The sequence below is a fragment of the Trachemys scripta genome, chromosome 9 (genome assembly GCF_013100865.1).
Source record: "Trachemys scripta elegans isolate TJP31775 chromosome 9, CAS_Tse_1.0, whole genome shotgun sequence".
NCBI classification, from domain to species: domain Eukaryota; kingdom Metazoa; phylum Chordata; order Testudines; family Emydidae; genus Trachemys; species Trachemys scripta.
The window spans coordinates 56,217,180-56,244,952 of NC_048306.1; the positions used below are offsets into that span (position 1 = coordinate 56,217,180).

General features: G+C 43.3%; 1 protein-coding gene across 1 annotated transcript; it reads left to right on the top strand.

The window, feature by feature from the left end:
* Positions 1 to 27,507, top strand: SAG (S-antigen visual arrestin). The gene is made up of 16 exons (XM_034782473.1): positions 1 to 226; positions 333 to 488; positions 1,473 to 1,639; positions 2,242 to 2,302; positions 2,413 to 2,457; positions 2,842 to 3,035; positions 5,617 to 5,676; positions 7,028 to 7,095; positions 7,280 to 7,415; positions 7,869 to 7,953; positions 9,740 to 9,812; positions 14,949 to 15,086; positions 15,401 to 15,478; positions 17,150 to 17,173; positions 17,635 to 17,699; positions 27,111 to 27,507. Exons 3-16 carry the CDS (start codon positions 1,529 to 1,531, stop codon positions 27,314 to 27,316), a joined length of 1,344 nt encoding a protein of 447 aa, XP_034638364.1. The 5' UTR covers positions 1 to 226; positions 333 to 488; positions 1,473 to 1,528; the 3' UTR covers positions 27,317 to 27,507.
* The last annotated feature ends 266 nt before the right edge of the window (positions 27,508 to 27,773 follow it).

Sequence of the window (27,773 nt, forward strand, 5' to 3'; positions counted from 1 at the left end):
TGTTTAGCTCCTTATTAGGCTGCATGATTTGCAGCCCCAATAGAAAAAGAGATGGAGAAAGAGCTTTAGAATAAAGCTGCTTTCCATAACCCTCCTGCTCCATATAAATCTGTACTGTCTTTACACCCGAGGAATCTGGGAGGACGGCACTGTAGAATCTTGAAGATCTGGGGTCTCTTAAGTAATACCCAGCACTGCTAACCTAGCAGGTCTGTTCTTAATCCAGGTACAATATTTGCTGCTTGAAGGGGATTAGTTCTTGAAAATGTGGGCAGTAAGAACTAGAAACCCATTTTCAATTCGGGCTACAAATTGCCCTCCTTTTTCACCAGCAGGCTAGTGAGTCTCTCCCACAGACAGGGGAACATCTGCAGGACCTGTCTGTCTGGAAAATTCACCTTTGTTCAGTGGTTTAAGAGGAGTTCTCATCTTATTGCTCAGGGAACTTTCTCCTCTGGTGGCTGCTGTGGAATTTGGAGCACTGCAAGGTATTTAAAGATACTGCTATTTCTTTCCCTAGTTTCCTCTTTCCCAAATCCTGTGGCTCACGTGTTCCACCAAGGAATTCCATACTGGTCTTGGAAAAGGTGCTCCAACTTTGGCAAAGGGGGGAAATGTTTTCATTTTTCTCTTTAATCCTGGCCTTTCAAAATACTTCCTTCAGTGAACTGATTCCAAAGGTGAAGTGAAGGACCAGCTTTTTCTAGGAGGGAGTCAGAAACTAATTTCTGAGTGTCTGTGTTGTGCAAGTTCCTAATAAATGTCATGCCGTATTGTAAAGATTCATAGGGTAACATAAGAAGCAGAAGTGGTTGAAAAATAGATGAAATCAGTAAGCATTTTCATTGTCTTCTGTAATGCTTAGTTTAATTTTCACATGGATATTTTTGAAACTGAACTTTTTGAGGAGTTGAAAGCTTTAAATTTTTGAAATAATCCTATCACGTGACTAAGCTGATCAATCAAAATAGGCAATGCCGAAAAAGGGAAACTGAACCCAACCATGCACCCACAGAACAATCAAAAGGCTAAATAATTTTGCTTTGAATTTTCTAACAAACTTTTGAAAAATGGAAACTTTGTTTTTGTTTTTAAATTCCAGTCTGGGTTAAAAGGTCAAATTAAAAAAAAAAAAAAATCTCATCAGGTGTTTGGCCTGCTTCTGCTTGCACTTATTCATCTTACTTTCCCACGCGCCCCCCCCACCCCCACCCAAAGCCATCTGAGAGAATTAAGCTTCGTAACTCCCATTGGTAGCTTGAAAATTGAACTTTGCATTAACTTTGGAAGCTTAAATGAAAAAGGAAAGGGTAATATAAAAGGAAACCATCCCCCCCCCAGCACCAGAGTTGACTTGAGTTTTCAGAGGGAATAGTCTGTTTTAATGCACTACATTGGTTGGTTAAGATTTTTGGATCCTATTCAACATAACTATAATCTCATTCATCATCTCTTCTTGACACTTGTCCAAGGATCTCTTGCTGCAGGAAGGCTTTGTTCTTTCCCGGTCTCCCACCCATCCGTGGAAATGAGCTGTGCTGAGTCTCATAAGGTGGCTACTCTTTCCTCAATTTCTCTGAAGAACACCAGTCCCACTCAATCACATGTTGTCTACAAGAAGATGTCCCGTGATAAGGCTGTAAGTAGCACAGTAATTGGCATACATACCCACCAGTTTGAGGCATGGGTGCACAGGGCCATGGCCTCACTTACCTGGGGATTTATTTATGGGACACTTGTCTTCACCCCACTTCTTTTGAAAATAATTTGATTTATATTCAGCCAACTGCTAGGGCGTGGTGTTATGTTAGAGAATTGATAAAGTGGACTACTTGCATGTTAACATAATGACCAGTCTTAGATAGGATGGCAACGCTTCTCCCCATCACCTCATTGGATGTCTCTGTTGGCTGCCCAGACGTCTAAATCAAGGCTGACTCGCCGTCTTTCCAATTCGAGGCAAAAGTCCTTCACTGTACAGCTCCTGTGCCGCAGACGCAAGGAATTGTGTGGTGCTTTTGGAGTTCAGTCCTGCAACGTGCTGAGCCCTCTACCCTGATCCAGTTAAATACTGAAGCTCATGAATAGTCCTGATGATTTCATTGGGAACTACTCATGTGCTTAACTTTTTAAAGCATATGCTTAAAAGTTATTTTGCTCAATTGGGCTAGAGTGCTCAGCTCTTGGCAGGATTGATGCCCTGGCTTGTCTTGCCCCATCTGCATTGCCTCCTTCCTACAGGTGACTATATATCTGGGAAAACGAGACTTCATTGACCACATAGATGGGGTGGAACCTGTAGGTAAGTCCAGACACAAGCTCTTCTTACAGGTTTCTTTGACTTAATAAACCCCAATTATTTTTTTCTTCATACTGCTTAATATTTACTCTTTTCTATTTCTTTCTGTCTAGATGGTGTCTTGTTAGTGGATCCCGAGATCGTCAAGGGAAAGAAGGGTTTGATGTTTTAAATGATTTCAGAGATTGCTAGCTCTTCAGTGATCTCTCACTGCAAAGCAAGGATCTCTCCTGTTTTCAGGGCTCTAGTTGTCTTATGCAAAATTAACCCCATCCTGGTGAGAGAACCTCCGGTTGTTGGACATGCTGTTTGAATATGGTCCAAGGCTTCAGTCTCGTTACAAAACAAACTTAAGATCTTCACTATATTATGAATTGGAACCAGGTCGGGGGTGGGGGGCGGGGAGACGCGGAGGGGAGATATAACACTGTTGTAACTGTCTTCCTGGACTCCGTAATTGTAACACAGATGGTCTCTAAGTCTCAGAATCTCTGAATTGGCTGCACACTAAATGTGTAATTTACTGTGTGTGTTCTTTCCAGTGTATGTGACTCTGACTTGTGCTTTCCGGTATGGCCAAGAAGACATTGATGTGATGGGCCTGACCTTCCGAAAGGATCTTTTTTTCTCTAGGATACAGTTGTACCCACCAGTGGAAAAACGGGAATCTCTCTCCCAATTGCAGGAATGTCTGATGAAGAAGCTGGGGAACAATGCTTACCCCTTTGTTTTAACAGTAAGTCCCTCATATGAGCCTCTGACCCACTTCTCCTTGACCCTTATTATCCAGCCTGTCAGCACTCCATGATAATCTGAAGAGGAGATTAATAATTAATCCAATGTTACCTAAAACTCTAACCTTGAGTCAGAGGTTAGATGGCACCATTATTTACCACCCCAAGTGTGCTAGGGATTTAACAAACTGGAGGGGTCCTGACTGCGCACAGAAAAATTCCTTATAAAGGGAACCATAACGATTTTATGACAACAGACGCCCTTAATGTTTCCACCTCTGTCTCTCGCGCCCCTATTGCCAGAGTATTTGCTTATACTACTGCCTTGTGTACTCATGAGGCTGTCTATGCCTTGAGTTGTGGAATTGATTTGCAAAAAACTCTACATTTTGCTGGAATAATTATTAAAATGAGTTAATACAATTATTGCTTATATTTGGGTAGCACCCAAAAGCCCAGCTGGGTTTAGTGGCCTCCTAATGCTTGGCATTGTATAAGCACAGATCAGAGACAGCCCCTGGGGCTTACAGTCTAAAGACACACATGGCCAAGAGTAGGGGATGTGGATACAACACAGAAGCAAATGAATCTCGTAGCAAATTGGCCCTGCTTTATTAGTTACATTTATTGCAAATATTTTACTGGGGTGGGATCTGAGAAAGGAAAGAAGGGAAGTTACCGCTTGATACCTGCGTGGCTATGGGCAGCAGGCTGGATTTTGTATGTTCTGCAGCAGACCTGCATCTTGAGGGGTATGAAAGAAGGTAAGGAAGTGGCTGCACTGATTTTAGTGGGGAGCTTTTCCTGTGCATAAGGGGCAGCATATGAAATAGGATGAGATGTTCAAAGAAGTTGGCTGGTGGAGGAAAAGGCTGGGAATGCTTAGAGAGGGATGGCAAGGGTTGGCAGTGCGATAGGTTTCTAGTTCCGCGAAGTGGGGTCAGACTGAGTTATGAAGAAGTTACAAGAAGTTTGTATTTGATGTGGAGGCGGGCCTCGGAGGGCTGATGTGGTCAGAGCGACTAGCCAAGAAGGGGACCTTAGCAGCAGCATTCTGAATAGAGTTGAGGGGAGCAGAGGGGCAGTAATCCATGCCAGAAAGGAGAAGGCTGCAGTAGTCAGGATGTGAAGTGATGCGGGCTTCGACAAGAGTTTTGGCTGTGTGGACAAGAGAAGGGGCTGGAGTTTGGAGATGTTGTGTGGAGAAAGCAGTTGGATTTAGAGATGGCCTGAATGTCGCTCCGGTGAGAGAGCAGAGTCGAAGGTGACACCCAGGTTACAGGCCTCAGTGGCAGTCAGATACTTAACCTGGCTGCTACCACTTCTGTGGCCATTTTCCAGGATGCCTAGCTCCTTCCCTCTGCCCAGTCTGTTGGCACCTCTACCCCAGCCCTTGCCCTTCCACCTGCTATCTCCCAAAACACCATTGCTAGCCTGCTCCAAGCTTCCTCATGCACGTCTGGCCCAGAGACTCATGAAGTCCCCTCAAAATGTTGCTGTGCAAATCTTTTAGCAGCCTGTCTAGATGCTTATACTGGCGCCTGTCACTGTATCATCAGAACATCTTAGATACCACTTTGATAGGTGCTATAGAAAACACTAACATGAGTAAATCTACAGCCAGTATGTCTGCTTCCTCTTCCTGCCCCAGAGACATCCCATCCCCTTCACTCTGCCTTAGAGACCATAGTATCTAGTAGGATCCAGATTTAGAATCTGCCATATACTAATACTGTAGCAAATAAGCTTTCAATTGACTCTGCAAAGTCTAGGCTTGTGACATGTCTCCTAACAATTCAGGTACAAAATGGAGACCTTCACCAAGCTCAGACTGTTGGGATTTCTAGAGTGGTAGAACTCCACAAGTCTCTCTTCCAGGTCATGTCATTCCAGCGGGGCAGAGCTGGAGCCTTTCATCACAAGCTCACATCCTGCCCAGGCCAGAAGCGACTGAGTGCTCTTTCTCTGCTGACTGTTCTAGTGATCTCAGTCCAGTTCCCCATGGACAGATGTCCTCAAACACGATCCCTGGCCTCGTTAGTTCAGTCTCTGTGCCCATGTGACCCTTATGTGAATCGGTTATCTTTCTCTCACTTCCCTGAAAGGGAAGCAGAATGATCTCCTAGGTAGGGTACTGGACTGGAAGTCAGGAGTCCTGGGTTCTAATCCTGGGGCTCTGCTACCAACTTGTTGTCTGACTTCGGGCAGTCATTTCCCCTCTCTGGTCCTTTGTTTCTCCTCCCACCCTTTGTCTTGTCTATTTAAATTAGAAGTTCCTGCCCCAAGGACCTTACATTTGTACAGTGCCTAGAACACCGGGACCTCTCTCTCAACTGGGCTCTCTAGGCACTACTGGAATACAATTAACAATGTCAGTGGTCCCTCCAATGCCTGACTGGGGCACTTAGGCGGAATAGTGTGGGGAAGCTTGCCTTGATGCTGCCCAGGCTGCTCTTTTATGGAGAACTAACGGGCTGTGCTGTCTCAGGCTGTCACTCATGCACCTTTCACAAGCACTGTGTCATTTTAGGAGCAATACAGTTGGGGATCTGGATAATTTTTCTGGTTTTTTTTTCTCCTCAGTTTCCAGACTATCTGCCCTGTTCAGTCTCCCTGCAACCAGCCCCTCATGATGTTGGGAAGGTGAGACCAACAGGGTTTTATATATTCAGTACTTCTACTGAGGAAGAAATTCACAGGAAAAGAGCAAGAGATGCATATCTGGTTCAAATATTTTCAGAGCAAGAGCTAGGTAATACAGAAGTTAACCGGAGATGTGGCATAGTGCCATCTTGTGAACCACCCAACAGGAAATAAGCTAGAAAGTGGGATGGAGTCAGAGGCATTTTGGGTATCCAGTCTCATTTAGTAACATATAAATAGCAACATAACAGTTGGGGGGGGGAAGCATTTCACTGAAACCTGAGACTCCATTTCCTTCAGAATACTACAGGAGATGTGGGTTGGCCACAAATGAAGTAAGTGTTGTGATGTCAGACAAGCTTATATTAAATATTCACTCACATCACAGAGGCTCACACTCAAGTGTCTGAAACCTAATGCCTTTTTTTAAGACCAAGTGCCAAGATCTCCCATTAATTTAAAGCATATGTGGAAAGAACTTGTGTTACATGTTTGGGTAAAAAAAAAATTAAAAAACAGGTTTAGACTAACTAGGTAACAAGAGCTGTTACTCAAGGATAATGCATTTTAAAATATTGGATACTTGTCCAAACAACTAGACTGGACTTATGAAAAAGTGATGCAGAAAGTGTTGGGCAGACACTGGTAATTAGCCAAATGGTTTAGCAAAAGTATTTTACCAAAAGGTTTCACAAATCTTTAAAGAGAGAACCAAATGGGACTTGGCCACATGTACCTTAAAAGCAGTGTCCAATATGCGCATGATCCTGCAGGGACAACAGTCAGCTCTGTCTGATTGCAAAGAGTTATTCTTAGACTCCAAGTGGCGAAAAAGGAAGGTTCAATCTGTAAAGGAATTCCACATCTCAGGTGCTAATGTTAGTCATTTTAGAAATAAGGGACAGGCTGGCTAATCTTCAAGAAACATGGGGCATGTTGCTCAGAGTGAGTCTATAGCACTTGCCTCGCAAGAAAACATAATAGGCTTGGAGGTATCAGTTGCAGGGTTGTCTCCAGGGTTTTGGCCGCCCCAAGCAGACAAACAAACAAAAAAAAAAGCGCAATCGCGATCTACGGCGGCAATTCGGCAGGAGGTCCTTTGCTCCGAGCGGGAGTGAGGGACCGTCCGCCGAATTGCCGCTGAACAGCTGGACGTGCCGCCCCTCTCCGAAGTGGCCGCCCCAAGCACTTGCTTGGTAAGCTGGTGCCTGGAGCCGGCCCTGGTCAGTTGTCAAGTTCAGGAATAAGATTTTCCAAACCCTGGGTATTACACCTGCAGAGTTCCTTGAATAGGAAGGCTGCTAATCACTTAACAAATTTCACAGCTTCCCTCTCTCTCTTTCTCTGGCAGTGCTGCGGGGTGGACTTTGAGGTGAAAGCTTTCTGTACAGAGAACGTGGAAGAGCGAATTCCCAAAAGGTAACAGAATGTGTGTGGAATCAGGACAGTCCTTCGGAGCTTGTTCAGCTCTGCTCTGGGTATCTGTGTTCAGATCCTTCCATCAGAAACGTTCCGAAAGGGATGTGAATGCAGGTGAACAACTACTCCAGTGAAATAGGAGGTTCTGCTCTGCATAATTTCAGTTCTGTTTGCCGCTCCTCAGGAACTTTGTGCGCCTGTTGATCCGTAAAGTACAGTATGCCCCAGAAGAACCAGGACCCCAGCCTCAAGCTGAGACCACCTGGCAGTTTTTCATGTCCAGCAAGCCACTGCACCTGAGAGCACGTCTGAGTAAAGAGGTGAGCAGTCTGCCCCAGAGAGCTCCGTCTGCTTATTGCTCAGATGCAAATACCTGCTTCGCTGCCCCAAGACCTCCTCCCTGAGACGTTCGTGTCTGGATTCGGTTTGTTCTGACTTGCCCCAACATTCAAGTGCTCTGACACCATTTCTCGCAGTAGCTGCTGTTGGCAGTAGCCAGGAATGGAGTGTGTGAGCTCCCTCACTGGTGCTCTGCTACACAGTTCAATAGTGACTGACTACTGAAGTCAGTGGAAAGACTCCCGTTGGCTTCAGTGGGCTTTGGGTCAGGCCGTAGGAGCTGAGGGTGTATGTACCTGGAGTAGTTGATGCCCTCTCATGAGTCCACAGGGGTTTCTGTTGCAAATGGCTGGGATTAGCATTGTATTTTTTAACTTGTACAAGCCCTTCTGCTGGGTTGTGTGCCATGTGCTGAGCCCATCTGACTCTTCCAGGTGTTTTACCATGGCGAGCCCATTCCTGTCACTGTCACCGTGACCAACAATACAGAGAAAACAGTGAAGAAGATCAGAGTGCTGGGTGCGTTTTTATTGTTGTCCTTAATCCCATGGGAGCTACGCAGGGTGGGTTTGTGTTTCATCCTGTCGTCAGATCTGGAGCCTATTAGTGTCCCTCACTTAAACAGACCACGGGTCACCCTGCTCCATTCCATCTCCCTGTCAGTGTCCCTATGCTGCTCCATTGCCTCTGCTGCCCTTCAGGAAATGGGACTCTCCAGAGCTGTCACTCTGTCCCTTCATTGCCCTCTGCTAGGAATTGTCTACGACCGCTCTAGATGTGCCTTTTCAAAGTGTGCATGATTTTGCACTGCTTTTCGGCCCATCACTGTTACAAGTGAAATGACAGCTGGCAAGAGAGTTCTTGTTATGGGAGACTGCCCACCTTAGAGTACTGAAGGGGTTCCCCCCTTCTCCCCGAGGAAGGTCAAGGGCAGGGTGTTGGGTTCAGTTCCAGTACTGCCTGGCTTTAATTTGTATTATGGTAACATTTAAAGGCCACAACTAAGATTAAACCCCCATTATATTAGGCCATCTACAAACACCTAGTGAGAGAGAGACAAAGGATAGGAGGGGAAACAGAGGCACAAGGAGGGCAAATGACTTGCCCAGTGCCAGGCAATGGGTCGGTGGCAGAGCTGGCAGTAGAAAGCAGGTCTCCAGAGTCCCAGTCCAGTGCTTTAAAGCATGCTGCCTCCTGTGTGGGAAGATGATGGTCTTAAATATGTGAGATGCAGAGTTTGAGTGAGCAGCAGGACACTTGGTAGTTGTCAATGGGGAATTGTCATTGAATGTGGTTATTTCTAGTGGTTCTGTAGAGATCAGTTCTGGGCCTGGCACTATTCAATGTTTTTATCAGTGATCTGGAAGTATATATAACATCACTGCTGATAAAATTTGCAGACGACACACAGGTTGGCAGAATGGTAAATGACAGGGCAGTCCTACAGAGTGACTTGGTAAGCTGGGCCATTCAAACAAAATGTGTTTTCATACAGACAAATGCCAGGTTGCTCATCAAGGAACAAAGAATTCAGGCCATACCTACAGAATAGGGGACTATATCCAGGGAAGCAGTGATTCTGTAAAGGAGTTTAGGGGTCATAGTGGACAAGCAACTCGGCGTGATCTCCAGTGCGATACTGCAGCAAAAAGGATGAATCCGATCCTTGGCTATATAAACGTGATGAGTGAGTAGGAGGAGGGTGGTGGTGATACTCCTGCATACAGCATTGGGGAGACTGATACTGGAACACTGCATCCAGTTCTGGTGTCACGTTTTAAAGCTGATGTTGAAAAATTGGGGAGGGTGCAGAAGATAGACACAAATGATATGAAGGCTGGGTAGAAAATGCCTTATAGTGAAAGACTTAAGAACTCAATCTGTTTGATATCCAAAAGATCAAGAGGGGATTGATTGTGATCTCCACAGGGAGAAAATACCATTTGTCTAAAGCCAGACAAATTCAAATTAGAAATAAGGTGTAAATTTTTACCACTGAAGATGATTAACTATTGGAACAAACTACCAAGGGAAATAGTGGATTCTCCATCTTTTGATGGCTTCGGGACACTGTAGCTTTCTGGAAGATGTGTTTAATCAAACACACGTTATTGAACTCAATGTGGGGGTAACTGGGTAAAATTCTAGAGCTTGTGTTATATGGGAGGTCTGTGAATTGTATGGGCTGTAACTGCTGTCCCTGTTTGTTCCTTTTTGAGAAGGGCAGTCGTTTACATTGTTTATATGCTGTGTCTGTATAATTGATTCTATCCCCTCACTCCTGTTTTTGTTCTTTCTCTCTCAGTGGAGCAAGTTGCCAATGTGGTTTTGTACTCGAGTGACTATTACACGAAGGCGGTAGCAATGGAGGAGGTGCAGTGAGTATCTGATTGTCCTGCTTTCCCTTCCCTACCCTGCTCAGTCATTTCCTTCACTCCCCTTTTAAGTACCTTCTCTCACCAGAAATTAAAGGCTCTCAGCTATGGTCTGGAGCTAGTTTCCTGGTGCAACCCTGTCCTGCCACACCTCAGACTAAGGGGATGCTGACAGAGGTAAGCTATCATGTTTTTTATGATCAATCCTATTCTCTCTCTCTCTCTCCACCCCATGCCCTGGATGAAAACAGTTCATTTGATACATGGAGAATTCTCTTGCCATCTGTAATTTCATTTGAAACAATGGAAAAGACATGAGATGGGGGTCTCCTCTCCCATCCAGCCAGGGACTGCCCCAGCCCTCCACTCAGGGATCTGAAAGGCGGGATATTCCAATACATAAGAATAGCCATACTGGGTCAGATCAATGGTCCATCTAGCCCAGTATCCTGTCTTCCGACAGTGGCCAATGCCAGGTGCTTCAGAGGGAATGAACAGGACAGGTAATCATCAAGTGACCAATCCCCAGCTTCTGGCAAACCGAAGTGGGGGACACTCAGCGCATGGGGTTAAATCCCTGCCCATCCTGGCTAATAGCCATCGATGGACCTATTCTCCAGGAACTTTTCTAGTTCTTTTTTGAACCCTGTTACAGTTTTGGCCTTCACAACATCTCCTGGCAACGAGTTCCATAGGTTAACTATGATAAGAGCATAAATCCATCCCATCCATCTTTAAAGGAGTTTCAAAATGATGACTTGTAATTGTCACCCCAGGCTATGACTGGCTTAAAGAGCACTCTTCTGAGAGTCACAACAGCTATGCCACATCCTGCACTGAAACTGCCAGACCATCCCATTCAAGGGGGCTATTTTATTTTATTAAATTAGTTATAGGCTTTCAAAACTGTGGGGCACATCCCCAAAATACCTGCTTAACTGAAATAACTTTAATTGAGCCTTCAGAATTGAGTGTCAGGTCAATGAAACACATCTCTTAAAATAGCAGTCTGTATATATTTACCCGGTTTTCAATGTGTAGTTAAGATCACAGTAGCTGTGTAGATATTATTAGTGAGTGAGACTTTATTAGACCAACAATTGAGTAATAACATACTAGCCTGAGCTAACCATAAAACAGTCCCTTCTAGTGGTGGGTGAGTTTCCAGGAAAACAGGACTTGATTCTGTCTTTGGTTATGAATACAGTTCCCAGAGAGGGCAAAAATGGGCCCACAGCTGCTACATATGTTGAGCTGTACCTTTTGTTTTTGATTCCGTATCCATTATTTTTATATCTATTGTTTAAAAAAAAAATCCTACCATGTTCGTGTCTTTTACATAATTTTAAAATCCCCAAACCTAATGATCTGCATCAAGTCCACCAGTGTATCCTTGCCAGATAGCCCAGATAAAGTAACCAACTGGATTCTGGCACACAGCCTGCTGACCTACCTAAATGCCAGTCCTTGGCCTGCTGCCCGCTCATCAAGTGCTTGACTGGGAAAAAATGAGCTTTGCAGTCCTGAGTTAGTCTGTTTTGTGTAGACTGGAGCACTAACACATGAGTCGTGTAATGCTCCAGGCTGTAAGCCTAAATGGTCTATTCAGTAATGTAGAAGGGGTTGGTGCCAAGGGGTTAGAGGGCTGAGTAATTAAAGAGAAAAGCAGAGTTGTTGTCTTATCGATTTGATCTGAGATTAAGTACTGTAACTTATTTTGCTGATATTCCATTCACACTGGGAGTTTATTTGTGGTTTCTTGACATGATTGTGAGACTTAAGAAACTCGGTTTACTTTACTTATCCAATAGGTGACTTGTTGCTGGCCTACATGGGGAGCGGTAGAAGGATCTCTAGTCTAGCTGAAAACCCACGGCAGAGAGTCTGAGTCTGGGTCAACTGACGCAGACTAGTGCTACAGGGCTAAAAATAGCAGCGTAGACATTCCAACTCAGGCTGGAGCCTGGTATATGAACCCACCCCCTCACCAGGTTTCAGAGCCTGGGTTCCAGCGCAAGTGGGAATGACTACACTGCTATTTTTAGCCCCGTAGTGCAAGTCTGTGAGACAGAGTTAGTTGACCCAGACTCAGACGAAGACTAATGCTGCAGGGTTTTTGTGGTTTTGTTTTTGCAGTATAGTCATACCCACTGGTCCACAAATTGCAATGGCTGGAAGTGGAAGCTAAACAAGTTCAGGCTAGAAATAAAGGTGCGAAATTTTAACAATAAGGGTAACTAACCCTTGGAACAATTTACCAAGGAGGGTGGAGGATCTTCCTTCGCCTGAAGTCTTTAAATCAAGACTGGATGTGTTTCTAAAAGATGTGGGGTAGTGCGACCAGAAATCAAGGGCTTGAAAATTAATTGGATGAAATTGAATGTCCTTTGTGTGGCAGGAGATCAGATTAGATCATAATGGTCCCTTCTGGCCTTAATGCATGAAAACCAGTTACATGATTATGGTATGAAACCACTTGCTCCATTTTCAGGAATGCTTTGAAGTTTGCTTTGCTAGTATGGACAGGGCCTGGCCTGAAATGTTGGATTTTCTGCTCTTGGTTGTAGATCAAGCCAGACATAGCTTTGTTTTTAAGGCATTTTTTTCCCTGGAAAGTACTGAACAGTTTCATAGATTCATCCCCTGCCCTCATGGCAGGACCAAATACTGTCTAGACCATCCCTGATAGACATTTATCTAACCTACTCTTAAATATCTCCAGAGATGGAGATTCCACAACCTCCCTAGGCAATTTATTCCAGTGTTTAACCACCCTGACAGTTAGGAACTTTTTCCTAATGTCCAACCTAGACCTCCCTTGCTACAGTTTAAGCCCATTGCTTCTTGTTCTATCCTTAGAGGCTAAAGTGAACAAGTTCTCTCTCTCCTCCTTATGACACCCTTTTAGATACCTGAAAATTGCTATCATGTCCCCTCTCAGTCTTCTCTTTTCCAAACTAAACAAACCCAATTCTTTCAGCCTTCCTTCATAGGTCATGTTCTCAAGACCTTTAATCATTCCTGTTGCTGTTCTCTGGACCCTCTCCAATTTCTCCACATCTTTCTTGAAATGTGGTGCCCAGAACTGGACACAATACTCCAGTTGAGACCTAACCAGCGCAGAGTAGAGCGGAAGAAGGACTTCTCATGTCTTGCTCACAACACACCTGTTAATGCATCCCAGAATCATGTTTGCTTTTTTTGCAACAGCATCACACTGTTTACTCATATTTAGCTTGTGGTCCACCATAACCCCTAGATCCCTTTCTGCCATACTCCTTCTTAGACAGTCTCTTCCCGTTCTGTATGTGTGAAACTGATTGTTCCTTCCTAAGTGGAGCACTTTGCATTTGTCTTTGTTAAACTTCATCCTGTTTACCTCAGACCATGTCTCCAATTTGTCCAGATCATTTTTAATTATGACCCTGTCCTCCAAAGCAGTTGCAATCCCTCCCAGTTTGGTATGCACCCACCTTATAGTAGCCCCATCTAAATTGTATTTGCCTTGTTTATCGATAAGAATATCATGCGAGACTGTATCAAATGCCTTACTAAAGTCTACGTATACCACATCCACCGCTTCTCTCTTATCCACAAGACTCGTTATCCTATCAAAGAAAGCTGTCAGATTGGTTTGACATGATTTGTTCTTTACAAATCCATGCTGGCTATTCCCGATCACCCTTACCACCTTCCAAGTGTTTGCAGATGATTTCCTTAATTACTTGCTCCATTATCTTCCCTGGCACAGAAGTTAAACTAACTGGTCTGTAGTTTCCTGGGTTGTTTTTATTTCCCTTCTTATAGATGGGCACTATATTTGCCCTTTTCCAGTCTTCTGGAATCAATCCCATCTCCCATGATTTTCCAAAGATAATAGCTAGAGGCTCAGATACCTCCTCTATTAGCTCCATGAGTATTCTAGGATGCATTTCATCAGGCCCTGGGGACTTTCAGGCATCTAACTTTGCTAAGTGATTTTTAACTTGTTCTTTTTTTATTTTATCTTCTAAACCTACCCCCTTCCCATTAGTATTCACTATGTTAGGCATTCCTTCAGACTTCTCGGTGAAGACCGAAACAAAGAAGTCATTAAGCATCTCTGCCATTTCCAAGTTTCCTATTACTGTTTCTCCCTCCTCACTGAGCAGTGGGCCTATCCTGTCCTTGGGCTTCCTCTTGCTTCTAATGTATTGATAAAAAGTCTTCTTGTTTCCCTTTATTCCTGTAGCCAGTTTGAGCTCATTTTGTGCCTTTGCCTTTCTAATCTTGCCCCTGCATTCCTGTGTTGTTTGACTATATTCATCCTTTGTAATCTGTCCTAGTTTCCATTTTTATATGACTCCTTTTTATTTTTTAGATCATGCAAGATCTCGTGGTTAAGCCAAGGTGGTCTTTTGCCACATTTTCTATCTTTCCTACCCAGCGGAATAGCTTGCTTTTGGGCCCTTAATAGTGTCCCTTTGAAAAACTGCCAACTTGCCTCAGTTGTTTTTCCCCTCAGTCTTGATTCCCGTGGGACCTTACCTATCAGCTCTCTGAGCTTACCAAAATCCGCCTTCCTGAAATCCATTGTCTCTATTTTGCTGTTCTCCCTTCTACCCTTCCTTAGAATTGCAAACTCTGATTTCATGATCACTTTCACCCAAGCTGCCTTCTACTTTCAAATTCTCAACGAGTTCCTCCCTATTTGTTAAAATCAAGTCTAGAACAGCTTCCCCCCCAGTAGCTTTTTCAACCTTCTGAAATAAAAAGTTGTCTGCAATGCAGTCCAAGAACTTATTGGATAGTCTGTGCCCCGCTGTGTTATTTTCCAAACATGTATCTGGATAGTTGAAGTCCCCCATCACCACCAAATCTTGAGCTTTGGATGATTTTGTTAGTTGTTTAAAAAAAGCTTCATCCACCTCTTCCACCTGGTTAGGTGGCCTCTAGTAGACTCCTAGCATGACAGCACCCTTGTTTTTTACCCCTTTTAGCCTAACCCAGAGACCCTCAACACTTCTGTCTCCTATGTCCATTTTCACCTCAGTTGGTGCCCGGCTCTGCAATCTGTTCTGAAATTCCCATAACCAGATCTGTACTTAAACTGAATGTGTTTCTCTCTCCTCTCTCCCCCACCCCCCAATCCACTCCAAGGGAGAAAGTGCAGCCAAATAGTACCATCACCAAGACATTGATACTTCTGCCCTTGCTGGCAAATAACCGTGAGAAACGGGGCATAGCACTCGATGGAAAGTTAAAGGATGAAGACACCAACTTGGCTTCCAGTACCATGTGAGTCCTATTCTGAAGGGTACCAACTGATAGAGAGTATCAGAGGAAGGGAGGGTAGAGAGAGAATATCCTATAATATCACGTTCAGTTTTGCGTATAGGTCAAGTTGGAAGAGTGACTTATATTCATTCAGGCTGGGATCTGTTTCATCTTGGTATGTCCCCCAGGATATATTTCCAGGCTGTCCAAGGTCACTCAATATGTTTAATACCTGAGAATGGGATGTGCTCACTTGGCAGCTTGACTCTAGCCATCTATTAATAGTGCACTGTGTAGTTCTCACTCTGTTTGTTTTTTCTTTTTCTTCCCTGTAGTATTAAGGATGGGATAGACAAGACAGTGCTGGGGATTCTGGTTGCCTACAAGGTGAAGGTGAAACTCATTGTCTCAGGGTAAGAGCAATGCACTTGTTATCTGTATAGAATAGAGATGGAAAATGTGCCCATTTTGTAGAGGAATACCCAGTACAGTCCATAGTTAGGAGAAAGGGGATGCAGTTTAGAACATGATGACTTGAGATTGGAAGCCTCTAGGCATCTCACTTGGCCAGCCCTAAATTCTCCCCAATCTGTAAGGGGAGTATCTTCCTCAGATGCTAGATGCCCCTGCAGCTCAATTCTGAGTGTAGCCTCCTCTGATTTTGAAAATGTGTTATTTTTTACGCTGTAAGAGTGCAAATAGAGCTTCAATCAAAAATGTATCTCCAAGTCCTCACTTGCCTACTGCACAAGGCTGAGATGTACACCCCTGGGCCCAAACATGCTGTGGTCCAGACCTTCTACCTACTGAGCTTACTGGGAAATGCTGGTGTCATCCCCCACTACTTAGTTCCATGGGGGAAGTTCAGCTTCCTGATATCACTAGCAATATGGAAGGGGACAAGAATAACTCTCAACTGGTGGGAAGTGTTAATTTGCACTTGCATTCAGCATCACCGGATTCTCTGTGTCTCTATCCTCTTATAATCTAAAACAGGGCCAATGGTTTGGTGTGTACTTATGATAAAATAACTATTGTCTTGCATGGTCTCCTGGCTTGTGTTTTGATCCATCCTGTGGATTTAGGGGGCAGCTGTGAATGGAGCCATGTGAACATTTGCTGTTTGAGGTTCAGAACCCCCTTCCCTCAGTCCATAGGATGGATTTGACAAAGTAACACTTATACATAAGTATCACCTAATCTGATTCTTTACAGTCTGATTTCTTATTCTTGCTTGCTTAATTTTTTGGAGCAGAGATGTTTATATTTGAGCATTGCATTGTGCTGGAGAAGAGAGAAAAGTCATGGGAGTGTTTGGGGAAAGGGCCAGTGGGAATTGAATTCAGTGGAGATGCTGCTATAACTCAGTGGTTCATAAACTCATCAAACTACTAAAGATATGATGGACAACTCTCCTCCCAGCCTCCGATTCCAAATCCCACCGCCCCTTTTCTACAGCACTTGATTATACCAAAAAAAAAAAAAAAAAAGAATACTGAGAGCACGTGAAGAAGATGAGGAAAATGAACTCACTGTAATATAATGGGATGAGGCTTCCTGGTGGTGCCCACTCCACCATTTGTATGTGCTTTTTCTTTCCCACCTTGGTGAGAGGATTTTATGTTAATATGGAATCTTTCTTCCATGCCTGCAGCCCTTACTGCTCTAATTTCTCTAGTTCATTTTGGTTCACTCATGTGTTTGTTACCCCAAATTTTGGTGTCCTCTGTGGAACTGATCATAGCTGAATTTACACAGAAGAAACACCCAGTAAAGATAGACATTAAGTAACAATGCAGGGTGCGGAGATGGGCTTTGGGTTTCTCTAATTTTATTGGCCTAAAGAACCTCTTGGGATCCTGGATTGTGCTCCAGTGAGCAGGAAATATCTGTGTGGAAACCTTTCAGGTGAACCACCTGGAAATGCTCCGGACCCTCAGAGCCCCACCGTCAGAGAGCCATTGTGCTAGATGACTGAAGAGAGAATAGGGCATGGGGGGTTAGCCTGAGGCTTTGTCCTTTTTGGATGTATTCATGGAGCAAAGACCCCATTACAAGCACTTTTTGTTTTTCTGTTTACCTAGCATGCTGGGAGATCTCACCTCCAGGTAAAGCTGCTACATTTTCTGCCTTTCCAAACCACACAATCATGGCCATGACACTTTGCCTCCTATCCCCACCCCCCACATAAATTAAAAACCCCTTAACCTGTTAGGTCAAAGGACTCTGAATACTCCAGTGTGATAAAGATGCACATAACTAAAGCATGGACATGGTCTCTAGAAAGGAGCAAAACAAGTAACTTAGGACTAAGCACAAGCCTTGTGCTAGAACCGATGGTAGAGGACAGCAATGGCTGCAGTTGGGTTTTGAGCGAGCAAATCTGAACTTGGTGGTTTTGGTTTTTGTGGGGACAGGGAACTTTGAATGTAGCTGAGTTTTAGGAATGGGTGGAACTGGACTTCACATCTAGTAAACACAAGGGTAGATCGTACTGGGGAGGTGTAGCTTGACTGGAACAGGAGTTAATGGGCATGTAGGTATGATGCATTCTCTTCTCTCCCCAAAGTGAAGTCAGCACAGAGCTGCCATTCCGTCTCATGCACCCCAAGCCTGAGGAACCGAACATAAGAGGTCAGTAACGCCACATTCCATGCTTTCACTACTTACACCATGTGTTGCAGTCTCTTGCATATTATGATGCTCGCTATGAATGCCTGGATTCCTGCTGTAGGGGAAACCTCAAAATAACATCAGAACAGCCATACTGGGTCAGACAAATGGTCCATCTAGCCCAGTATCCTGTCTTCAGGGCTGGCGGTTGCCTAGGGTGGCAAGATTTGGGGGACAGCATTTTGACGCCCTCAGCGGAAATTCGGCGGCAGGGGGTCGTTCCGCTCTGGATCGTCAGTGGAAATTGCCCCGAAGATGCAGAGCAAAAGGACCCCCATCGCCGAAGACCCCAGGTCCCCTGAATGCTCAGAGGAGGAGTGCTGCCACCTAGGGCAGCAAAAACCCTGGCGCCGCTCCTGCCTGTCTTTCCACAGTGGCCAGTGCCCAATGCTTCAGGGGGAATGAACAGAAGAGGGCTGTTAATGAGTGATCCAATCTCTGTTATCCAGTCCCAGCTTCTGGCAGTCAGAGGTTTAGGGACACCCAGAGTATGGGTTTATGTCCGTGACTATCTTGGCTAATAGCCTCGATGGACCTACCCTCCGTAAACGTATCTAATTTTTTTTTTTTTAACCCAGTTATACTTTTGGCTTCACAACATCCCCCTGGCAATAAGTTCCACAAGTTGACTGTGCGTTGGGTGAAGAAATACTTCCTGGTTTGTTTTTAAACCTGATGCCTTTGATTTCATTGGTTGATTCCTGGTTCTTGTGTCAAGGGATGGGGTAAATAACACGTCCCTATTTATTTTCTCCACATCAGTCATGATTTTATAGACCTCTATCATATTAAACCCCTCGTCCCCCAGCAGAAGAATCTCCTCCCGAGCAGGGAAGAGACCTGAACTGAGTTTGCTGTGCCAGATAACCTCAAAACATATGTAATGGGCAGGTGGGTGCTGAGGTAATATTATGTTAAACTCTATTATTCCCACCCTATTTCCTGCACTTCAGTTTTACTTTTTTGCTGCAGCACAGGTCAGCATTCTGTCTCTTCCAAAATGTTCAGAAAGCATTACACAGAGTTAAATCTCAGGGCTATTGTATGTAAAACCTTGAATATAGTTAACAGTCCCTAGTCAGCTTCAAAGAAAGAGAGTATAATACAGTTTCTTAGTAATCAAACACTTAATACACACAAACTTTGTAAATAGCATTTGGAATACTTATGAATAACTTTTAAACAAAAGCTATGAGATAGTAAAGTCCTTGCACTTTGGTATCTACTGTCGAAAAGTGCTATATAAGAGCTACATATTAGACAAACTTCTCCATTTTGTTACTTTTACACATTTAAATGCAAGTTTTCAATATTTACAAAACACTTACAATTCTCTGCACACACAAACACCTCCCCTCTGATTTTCTTTCAGAGATGATTTCTCAGGCTTTATCGTATGGCCATAATATATAGTGTGTGTGTCACTTTGTAGCTACAACATCACCGGCTCATTCATCTGCACGTCCACCAATGTTATATATGCCATCATATGCCAGCAATGCCCCTCTGCTACGTACATTGGCCAAACTGGACAGTCACTACGCAAGAGGATAAATGGACACAAGTCAGATATCAGGAATGGCAATATACAAAAACCTGTAGGAGAACACTTCAACCTCTCTGGCCACACAATAGCAGATGTAAAGGTAGCCATCTTACAGCAAAAAAACTTCAGGACCAGACTCCAAAGAGAAACTGCTGAGCTCCAGTTCATTTGCAAATTTGACACCATCAGATCAGGATTAAACAAAGACTGTGAATGGCTATCCAACTACAGAAGCAGTTTCTCCTCCCTTGGTGTTCACACCTCAACTGCTAGCAGAGCACCTCACCCTCCCTGATCGAACTAACCTCGTTATCTCCACACTGATTTATACATGCCTCTGGAGATATCCATTACTTGCATCTGAAGAAGTGAGGTTCTTACCCACGAAAGCTTATGCTCCCAATACTTCTGTTAGTTTCAAAGGTGCCACAGGAGCCTCTGTTGCTTTTTACAGATTCAGACTAACACGGCTACCCCTCTGATAGTATTCAAAGAAAAATTCCTTGCTCCTTCACTGCTTCTCTCCCTGTCTTTGGGCCCGCAAAATAAATAACTAAATGCCCAAAGCTAAAGCACGGCATTTATGTGCAATCCTGTTGTGCCCAAGAACATAGCTATTGCTCTTTGGGATGGAGCAAGAACTACAGGACAAGTTTAGCAAAGAGGTGATGCCAAGTCAAATGAGCAAACCAACCCTGATGTACCGAAAGGAAAGGGTTAGAGGGGACAAAAGGGAAGGGTTCTGTAGAGATGGGCATTTTGCCCTAAACTGTAACCCCCACTTGAAAGGGACAGACATCAATCCTGTCTTCTTTAATCTGCTTTGAATTAGAGGAGGACACTGGTACCGAGAGAGAGAGAAACACCACAAATCAGGGCACAGACTAAAGGTTCTATCCATGTTAATTTTGTCCTTGTTAGGAAGTGAAACTCAGTTCCAGCTGACATGGCTCTGGATAGGGTGTAATGTTTTCATAGAGCTGTTCAAGGCTGGGTAGTGACCTGGTCTAAAAAGAGTAATCTAATTTTTAAAAACATATTTATATTAAAGCCATGCCCGGCCAAGGCAGCCAGCACGCCGCGAACTGAAGGAATTTCTAAAACTGTTTCTCATACTAGATTTACCTTTGATGGGAATCTTAAACTGCACGACGACGTAGAAGGAAAAATGCCACACCAAATTCGTAGGCAGAACTATAACTAGCGAGACACCTAGTGGCCATAAAGTATATGGCAGGATATGTTGAATAAATAAGACAGCGGAGTTCAATATTCTAACTCCATGATAAGAAGTCGAGCCACCAAATCAAAACAAAAAACTAAAGCATTTGAACTAAATGCTTGCTCCATGGCAGTGTTAAGGAGACACATGGCTCCACAAATATATGAGAAACACAAAACTCTAAGCTTCGCACATTGACTTCAGGGGAGGGAATGAGTAACAAACGGTTTGTTACTCCTCAAGCAAGCAGATTAAAGATGTCAGTGTTGCCAACTGTTGTGACTTTATCATCATGAGTGTTGTCATGTTTTGGAGTATTTCTTAAAAGCCTCAATGGCTGGAATCAAGAGCGCATGAGAATCTCACCTTTCATTTACAATATTTCTAACTCTCATGGCTGCAGAGAAAAGCTTGAAAATATTAGCGAGTATAACCTGAGGGCTCAAAGCAGGAGGCAAATCAAAAGAACCCAAAATCCCATGGATTTTTTTTTTTAATTGCATGATTTTTTGTGTGTGGCATGATGTGTTTTTTTTTTTTTTTTTTTTAACGCTTGCTGTCAGCAAAACCCTTTTCTACTTCCCCACACTTCAGGAAGATAATTTTGGCAGAAGAATGTAGAGTATCAGGAGAAATGGAGGGTAGGCAGATATCACATCTGAATAGATGCAGAGTGCTTCAAATTAAGACCACTTCCACATTTGCAAGAAGTTGGCACATGCATTGAAAGAGTGTATGTGTATAAAATATAAAAATAGGGCACCTTCACACACATATGGAGGGGAGGGGGGGAAGACATTATAAGGGACATTGTACCAACATTGTATTTGTAATAAACTTGCTAATTTTGGAAAATTTCCATTGCTGATCACCATTTAAATAGAATATCATAGGGGTTTTTAAACTAAAGATTGTTTTACAGAAATCAGAACTATTTTTTCCTTCTCCCCTCTTGATGTTTATAAGGGTCTTTCCAGCAAGGGAGAAACTGATGAACTGTGCAGAGGAAACAGTAGAAATGACTGGAGATCTTCAAGGGTAACAGTTTTCAAGTGTCTAAGTGATTAAGGAGCCAAAGTCTCATTGAAAATTCATAGGATTTTTCAGCTCCAGAGTCATGTAGAGCACAATTTTTGAAAATGCCTGAGTCCCATTGTCTTAGGAGACCCTGAGTCATTTTTGAAAGCAAAACAAAGCTGCTAAATCATCTAGGTACTTTTGCAAACTTTACCCAAATTGCTATCAAATGCACAATATAAATAAACGGGGTTTGGGGGTGGGAACACTTACTAACTTTTCAGTTCTAGTGACTTCAGTAGATATATTTTCAGACATAATTGTTTGTTTTTTGTTTGGTTGGGTTTTTTTAAGTTCACTATGTTTCTTTAAATTATTCCCCAAAAACGTTACCACAACTAAGGGTTTGTCTTCACTGCAGTGTTGGGTCAAGATACAACTTGTGTTACCCCAACCCGCTTCCTGTCCACAAATACATGTGTAGCTTGAGTTAAAGGGTGCTTTAAACTCAAGCTAGCTGGCCTGTCTGGGTGTGAGCTGAAGTTTGAGTGTTGCTGATGTTCAAGCTAATAATGTAGTGACCAGCTACAGGCTCCAGCTACTGTTTGCACAACTCCTCAGATACTAATCCAATTGCTTTGTGTAGCTTGCCTGTCCTTTTGCAGTGTGGCCACCTTTACTTGAGCTAGGCTAACTTGACTGTACTGATTCAGGCTAGGTGTTGCAGTGAAGATGAGCCCTAAGTGTAACAAACGGTGAGCACATCTGTATGTATACCATCTAATTTGTTGTAAAATAGCACTCTAGATGGACTTGAACTCCTGTGGACTCAGATACTTGGGATTAGTTTATCTGACTGGGAGAGTGTAATACTTCATCCTACTGTGCATGAGCTTTGGGCCTGATCCCAGCAAAGATACTTCTTCCTTGATACCTAATTGTTACTCCTGTAATTCAAATAGAATGGGAATTGAAGATTACAGGTTTGATTGATGAAGACAGCTGTGGTGTTTGTTTGGAGCTACAGTTCATTACATAGGCATGTGTGCACATGTGGCCTCATGTTCAAACATTCAGCAACCTAACAATGGAAGTAGGCCTGGTGCCTCTATGGGAAAACGCTAATGCGAGAGCCATGGGGTCTTCCTCTTACTTCAATCCAGTCTCAGCCAGAGTATAGATCTGTTTTTTCTTGGCCTTAAAAAGGATACATTGGAAATTCAGGATTGCAAAACATCCCTCTCAAACACTCCACCACCACATCCTCTTACCAAAGAAGCAGCCCATATATCATTTGCTAAATCACAGTCCTCTCTAACAGTTATCATACAGATGAAAATAGTAGATTTTCTATAACTTAATAACAGGACAGACTCGCCAGTAATTGTGTGGGGAACCCTAAAAGCAGTTAATTGGGGAAAGAAATGCCTTCACTTCAAAAAGGAAAACACAATGAACAAAATAAAGTCCCTTTGAAACCTGCATAGCAGATTTAGAAACACAACATGAGTGTGTTTTAGGGTCCCAGAATAAAACCTACTAAATTAAGATGGTAAACTGAAAATCTGTCCAGATCCTGCAGTTTCTGGCTTCCTGTATTATCTCTAGTCACTATTCCTGTTAGTGATTTCATGCTTTTGATTTGTGATAGTGATTCCACCAGTTTTTCACTGAACTCTGAGAAAAAAGTTGTGCTTCATTAGTTCCAAATTAGATGTTATTTCATTAAGTGGATCAAAAGTTAATTGCAGAGACTGAGCTGCAGCAAACAGTGTTTAGGGAATCTAGAAGCACCAGGAGATAGACTAATTCTTTTAGCTGATTGTGCAACCTCTAAGAGGGATAGATAAATGTATTTATGTGTGGGGACTTTGAGATCAGTTGTCATCCTCATCTTTTCTGTTCCCTTCATTATTGCTGATGAGCTAAAAGTTACCAATTGTCTGTTATGCCTCCCTACTTATGTTGTCTCGTTTTTTTTTGTTTGTTTGTTTTTTTTTGGGGGGGGGGGGAATGCAATTGAGAAACAGGAAGGAGATCATATTATAAAGCCAAAAATATAGTATTTTAAAATGCCAGGGGAGAAAACCATATTAAGATGGCCTCAGTGGGCTGGGCTAAGCTAATTCCCCCTTTGTTTCTCCCCCTGCCCCATCACCACCCAAAAAACTCACCCAGGATTATACAGGGTCAGAGTAAATAGAATGTATCCAGTATCAGCATATTTATTTGTGCAGGGATGAATTGAGCCTAGGGAATCTCAAACAAAGTATGAAGCAGAGGAAGCAGTCAAGGATTTGGTCTCTTTCTCTCACCACATTTTCTACTGGTCTATGCTGGCACAGCTCCTTTGAAATAAATGGAGCTGTGCTGAGTTGCATCAGCAGATTTTGTCCCTTAAATGTGTTTATAAATGATACAGTGCTGTTTTGAAAGTTAAAAGCTTATATCGGAAGTGTAGGGCTATTGCTAACTATTCTCTCCTTTTTTATTTCTATGCCTGGGGGACGGACAGGAACGGATTACTACCTTTCCTTTCTCAGATTTCTGTATAGTCTCCGTGCCTTGGATTTCTCATACAGTGTGTACACATTGGCTGCATCTCTTTAAACCTTATTTCATACCTGTAATATACTTAGCTACATAGTAACTTTCAAAAATTACTAAAATTGAAAAAAATATCGGTAAACATGCTCTGCCACCTCCCCCCAAGAGCCAGGAGAGGATAAAAATCAGGCTTATAATAGAAATTACCATCTGTCCCAACTTTAATTCTATAGATTTATTGCTCTGATTGCACAATGCAAGCTTATAGCACCATGTGATGAAATACTATTTTTTGTCCTGTGAGACAACCCCCCCACCCGCCTCAAATCTGAAAGGCCGAATTGTATTTATTTAGACGTTGGATTGTTGCAAGAAATTGCATAGCCTTGTTCAGGCTCTTGAGAACTTTAGCTACATGATAATTGTACGTGAACTAAGAGGCAAAGAATGACATTGCATCGGGGCAAGAATCTGGCCCAAGCCCTGCTAGTGTGTGTTGGCCTTTAGCTAATGAGCCTGTAGGAAGGAAAGGCTGCTTTAAGCTAAAATTAGTATAATTGCGTCTTTCGGAGCATAATCTTACCTAGCAGTGTGTCATGGGTGTTATGGTGCTGAATATAGCACAGTACCTACCTATGTAACTCGTCTCCTGACAGTCTCTAAATCTGACTAAAACCCCTGCCCATGATATAAAATTGACTGCGTACTGCACTTGTGGATACCACTAAGCTTCGCCCACATCAGTGATGTCATCGTTTCCTTAGTAACTATCAGACTTCAAATGGGAGAAAAAGCAAAAGACTGTATTTAAAGAAAAAAATTTAACACCATTGATTCAAAAGCAAAACGGTGTGTGATGGCAGTTCTAAAAGTATTGCTCTAAATATTTAATTTCCAACTCATTTCAATTGAGCATGGACCATTGGGTGAGATTCATACATCCCAGATTTCTTAATAGAGTCAATGAGTACAGTAAATGATCCTCTGAGTATGAAATATAAATACAGACCCATGGTTTAAAAAAGGATCCACTAATTTTAGGCGGTTCTGTTTATGGGTGCTGGGTCTGATGCACTTTAAAGGCCTGGTTTTCAGAAGTGCTGAGAATCATCCGTTCATTGACTTCAGCTGGAGTTGTGGGTGCTTAACACCACTGGGAGTCAAGAGCGGAGTGTCCTGAGTTGGCACCAAGTTATTAAGACACCCAGAATCAGACACTGACCACTTCTGGGACAGTCTGGACTAGCTGGCTGCAGTTAGGCTTGGGGGGATGAGTGGGTGATGCAGCTGTCACTGGGTGAGCTAAAGTGACCAGAAAAGCAGACACCCCCATCCCCCAACAAACAAACAAAAAAACCCCTCCACCACCACAACACCGTACACTCTGCTTAATCACTGCTTTATAGAGAGACTGCTGAAGGCACCAAGTTAGCCAAAGGGAAGCGAGCAGCAATGAATGCTCCTCACTGGGAAAGCATAGGCTAAAATCCCATCATGTGAATGCATTCAGCTAGTGCCAAAGGGTTAAGTGTAAGATTTAAGCAAGTGTAAAATTCTGCGCTCTGCACTCTAAAATAAAAGCTGCCAAAGAAAAGAGCTGAAATGTGGTCCCTACCACTTTGTCTTCTGTACAGCGTTTGATTTATTGCTTATTAATGACTTCTTCCGGTTCAGGCTGGCTACTTAAATAAGAGTGACAGACCAATTAAGAGGAACACCATGTCACAAAACAGTATCACCTCTGTTTGGTGCTAACATGTGAGCCCACAGACGCCTTTTGCAGCAGTTGTTCCTAGCAAGCCAGTGTGGGAAGTTCTTTTTTAGCTCCTTAGCCCCTTTGATGTCTGAGCTCTGCTGATGGAATATGTTTCCACTAAGAGCTATAGTTCCATAATTATACTGGAATAAACTCTTATTCCAGACTGAGGGCAGGTCTACACTATGGAGCACAGTCGATCTTAGTTAGCTAACTCCAGCTACGTGAATAGTTTAGGTTGACTTTTTGCGGTGTCTACACCGCGCTGGGTCAACGAGAGAGACTCTCCCATCGACTTACCTTATGCTTCTCATTCCGGAGTCGATCGGAGAGCAAGCAGTGGTCGATTTAGCGGGTCTTCAATCCCCGGTGGATCGCTCACTGTGCATTGATTCCCCCAGTAAGTGGAGACAAGCCCTGAGCGTCCACATGGGGAGTTATGCTGATATAGCGATAGCTATGGTATAGTTACTCTGCTTTAGCTAAGCCAGTTAGTTTCCACATGTAAACAGGCCCTAAAGTGATTTAATTTTGCTTCATCCGGGCACCATTATTTTATGCACTGAGATAGAATCATGACATAAGGTTTTTCTGGGTTGCTCCTCAAGCTCCAGAAAAAAACACCAGTTCCTAAACGAGTTATCTTTTTGTCTCTTCTTATTTTGTGAGATTCCTGATTAGCTTGAGAGTAAACTCTATTCTAACCATTTGCTGTGTCTCCTCTTTCCTTTTTTATGCATGCTGGTAATTACAGTGATGGAGAGGTATGAAGCTTCTTTTTAATATTGTCCCGCTAGTCATTCTAGCTCCTGGTGAATTAATGCATCTGAAATTCCCCTAGTCTTGTCCAGAACCGTAATGTAGAATGAGCAAGATGAGAACGGTTCCACAGTCTAATTCTAGTAGTCTGTAAAGGCCCTTCCCGTTTCCAAGCTGTCCAGCTGGAGATGATGCTATTCAGCAGGGAAGGACATGTTACAGCATTTAGTAAACTTCCATGGCTACTATCCTGACTGGTGTAGAAAACACCTGCTGACTGCTGTCCCAGCTGGCTCAACAGGGCTGGGTTGTAGGCATGTGATCCAAAGCCCATTGAAGTCAATGGAAAGACACCCATTGATTTCAGGGGCCTTTGGTTCAGGACTTAAGACACCACTGGTGAAGTGAGAGGGCACTGCATGTAAGGGGAAGAGAGAAGTGACGATGAAGGGCTCCCAGTGGAAAACTGAGCTCAGTATAAAGGGGGTATGCCGTTTTGAAAGGCCTGTCTTTCCTTCATTTCAGTGCCCAGGATGAAGACCTGGTATTTGAGGAGTTTTCTCGTCAACAGCTGCAAGATTTGGATGAAGACGAGAATAAGGCTGTTTCTCCAAATGATGAGTGATTTGGAGAACAGGCTTCTGGAGGAGCTACGGGGTCTGATGGTAGTTACAAACACATTAAGATGTAGTTTTTTGTTTGTATTAAACTGCCAGGTCTTGCTGTTGTAATGTGATCTCTCTAGGTGCGCTGTCAGCAGCAGGGATCGAACTCTGGAGCAGTGGATCTAAAAGCATGATCCTCTCCTGCCTGGACTAAAAGACCTGGCTTTGTTGGCCAAAGGATGTAGCAGACTCAAACCTCTGTGGTTCAGCCACTAGAGATGAACAGAGAGGATAATGAGTCAATATTTATTTACGATGTTACCAAATAAAAAGGTTATTAAAGCCAAGCTGATGATGATTTTGTAGCATCTGAATTTTCTCCTAGTTTGCTTAGCTTAATGTTAGATCAAAGAGCCACTGACTCAAAAGTTCTAGTTAATTAAGTTCTGGTGATCTTGACCAACAAACTGCTTGTGTAATCTGAGCAAGGGGGGCAATGGTTTGAAGGGTTAGCTAGCCAGCTCTTAGTGATGCGCTAAAGCCCCTCAATGGCTTACAAGAAGCTGCGGTTTGTTTTTCTTTT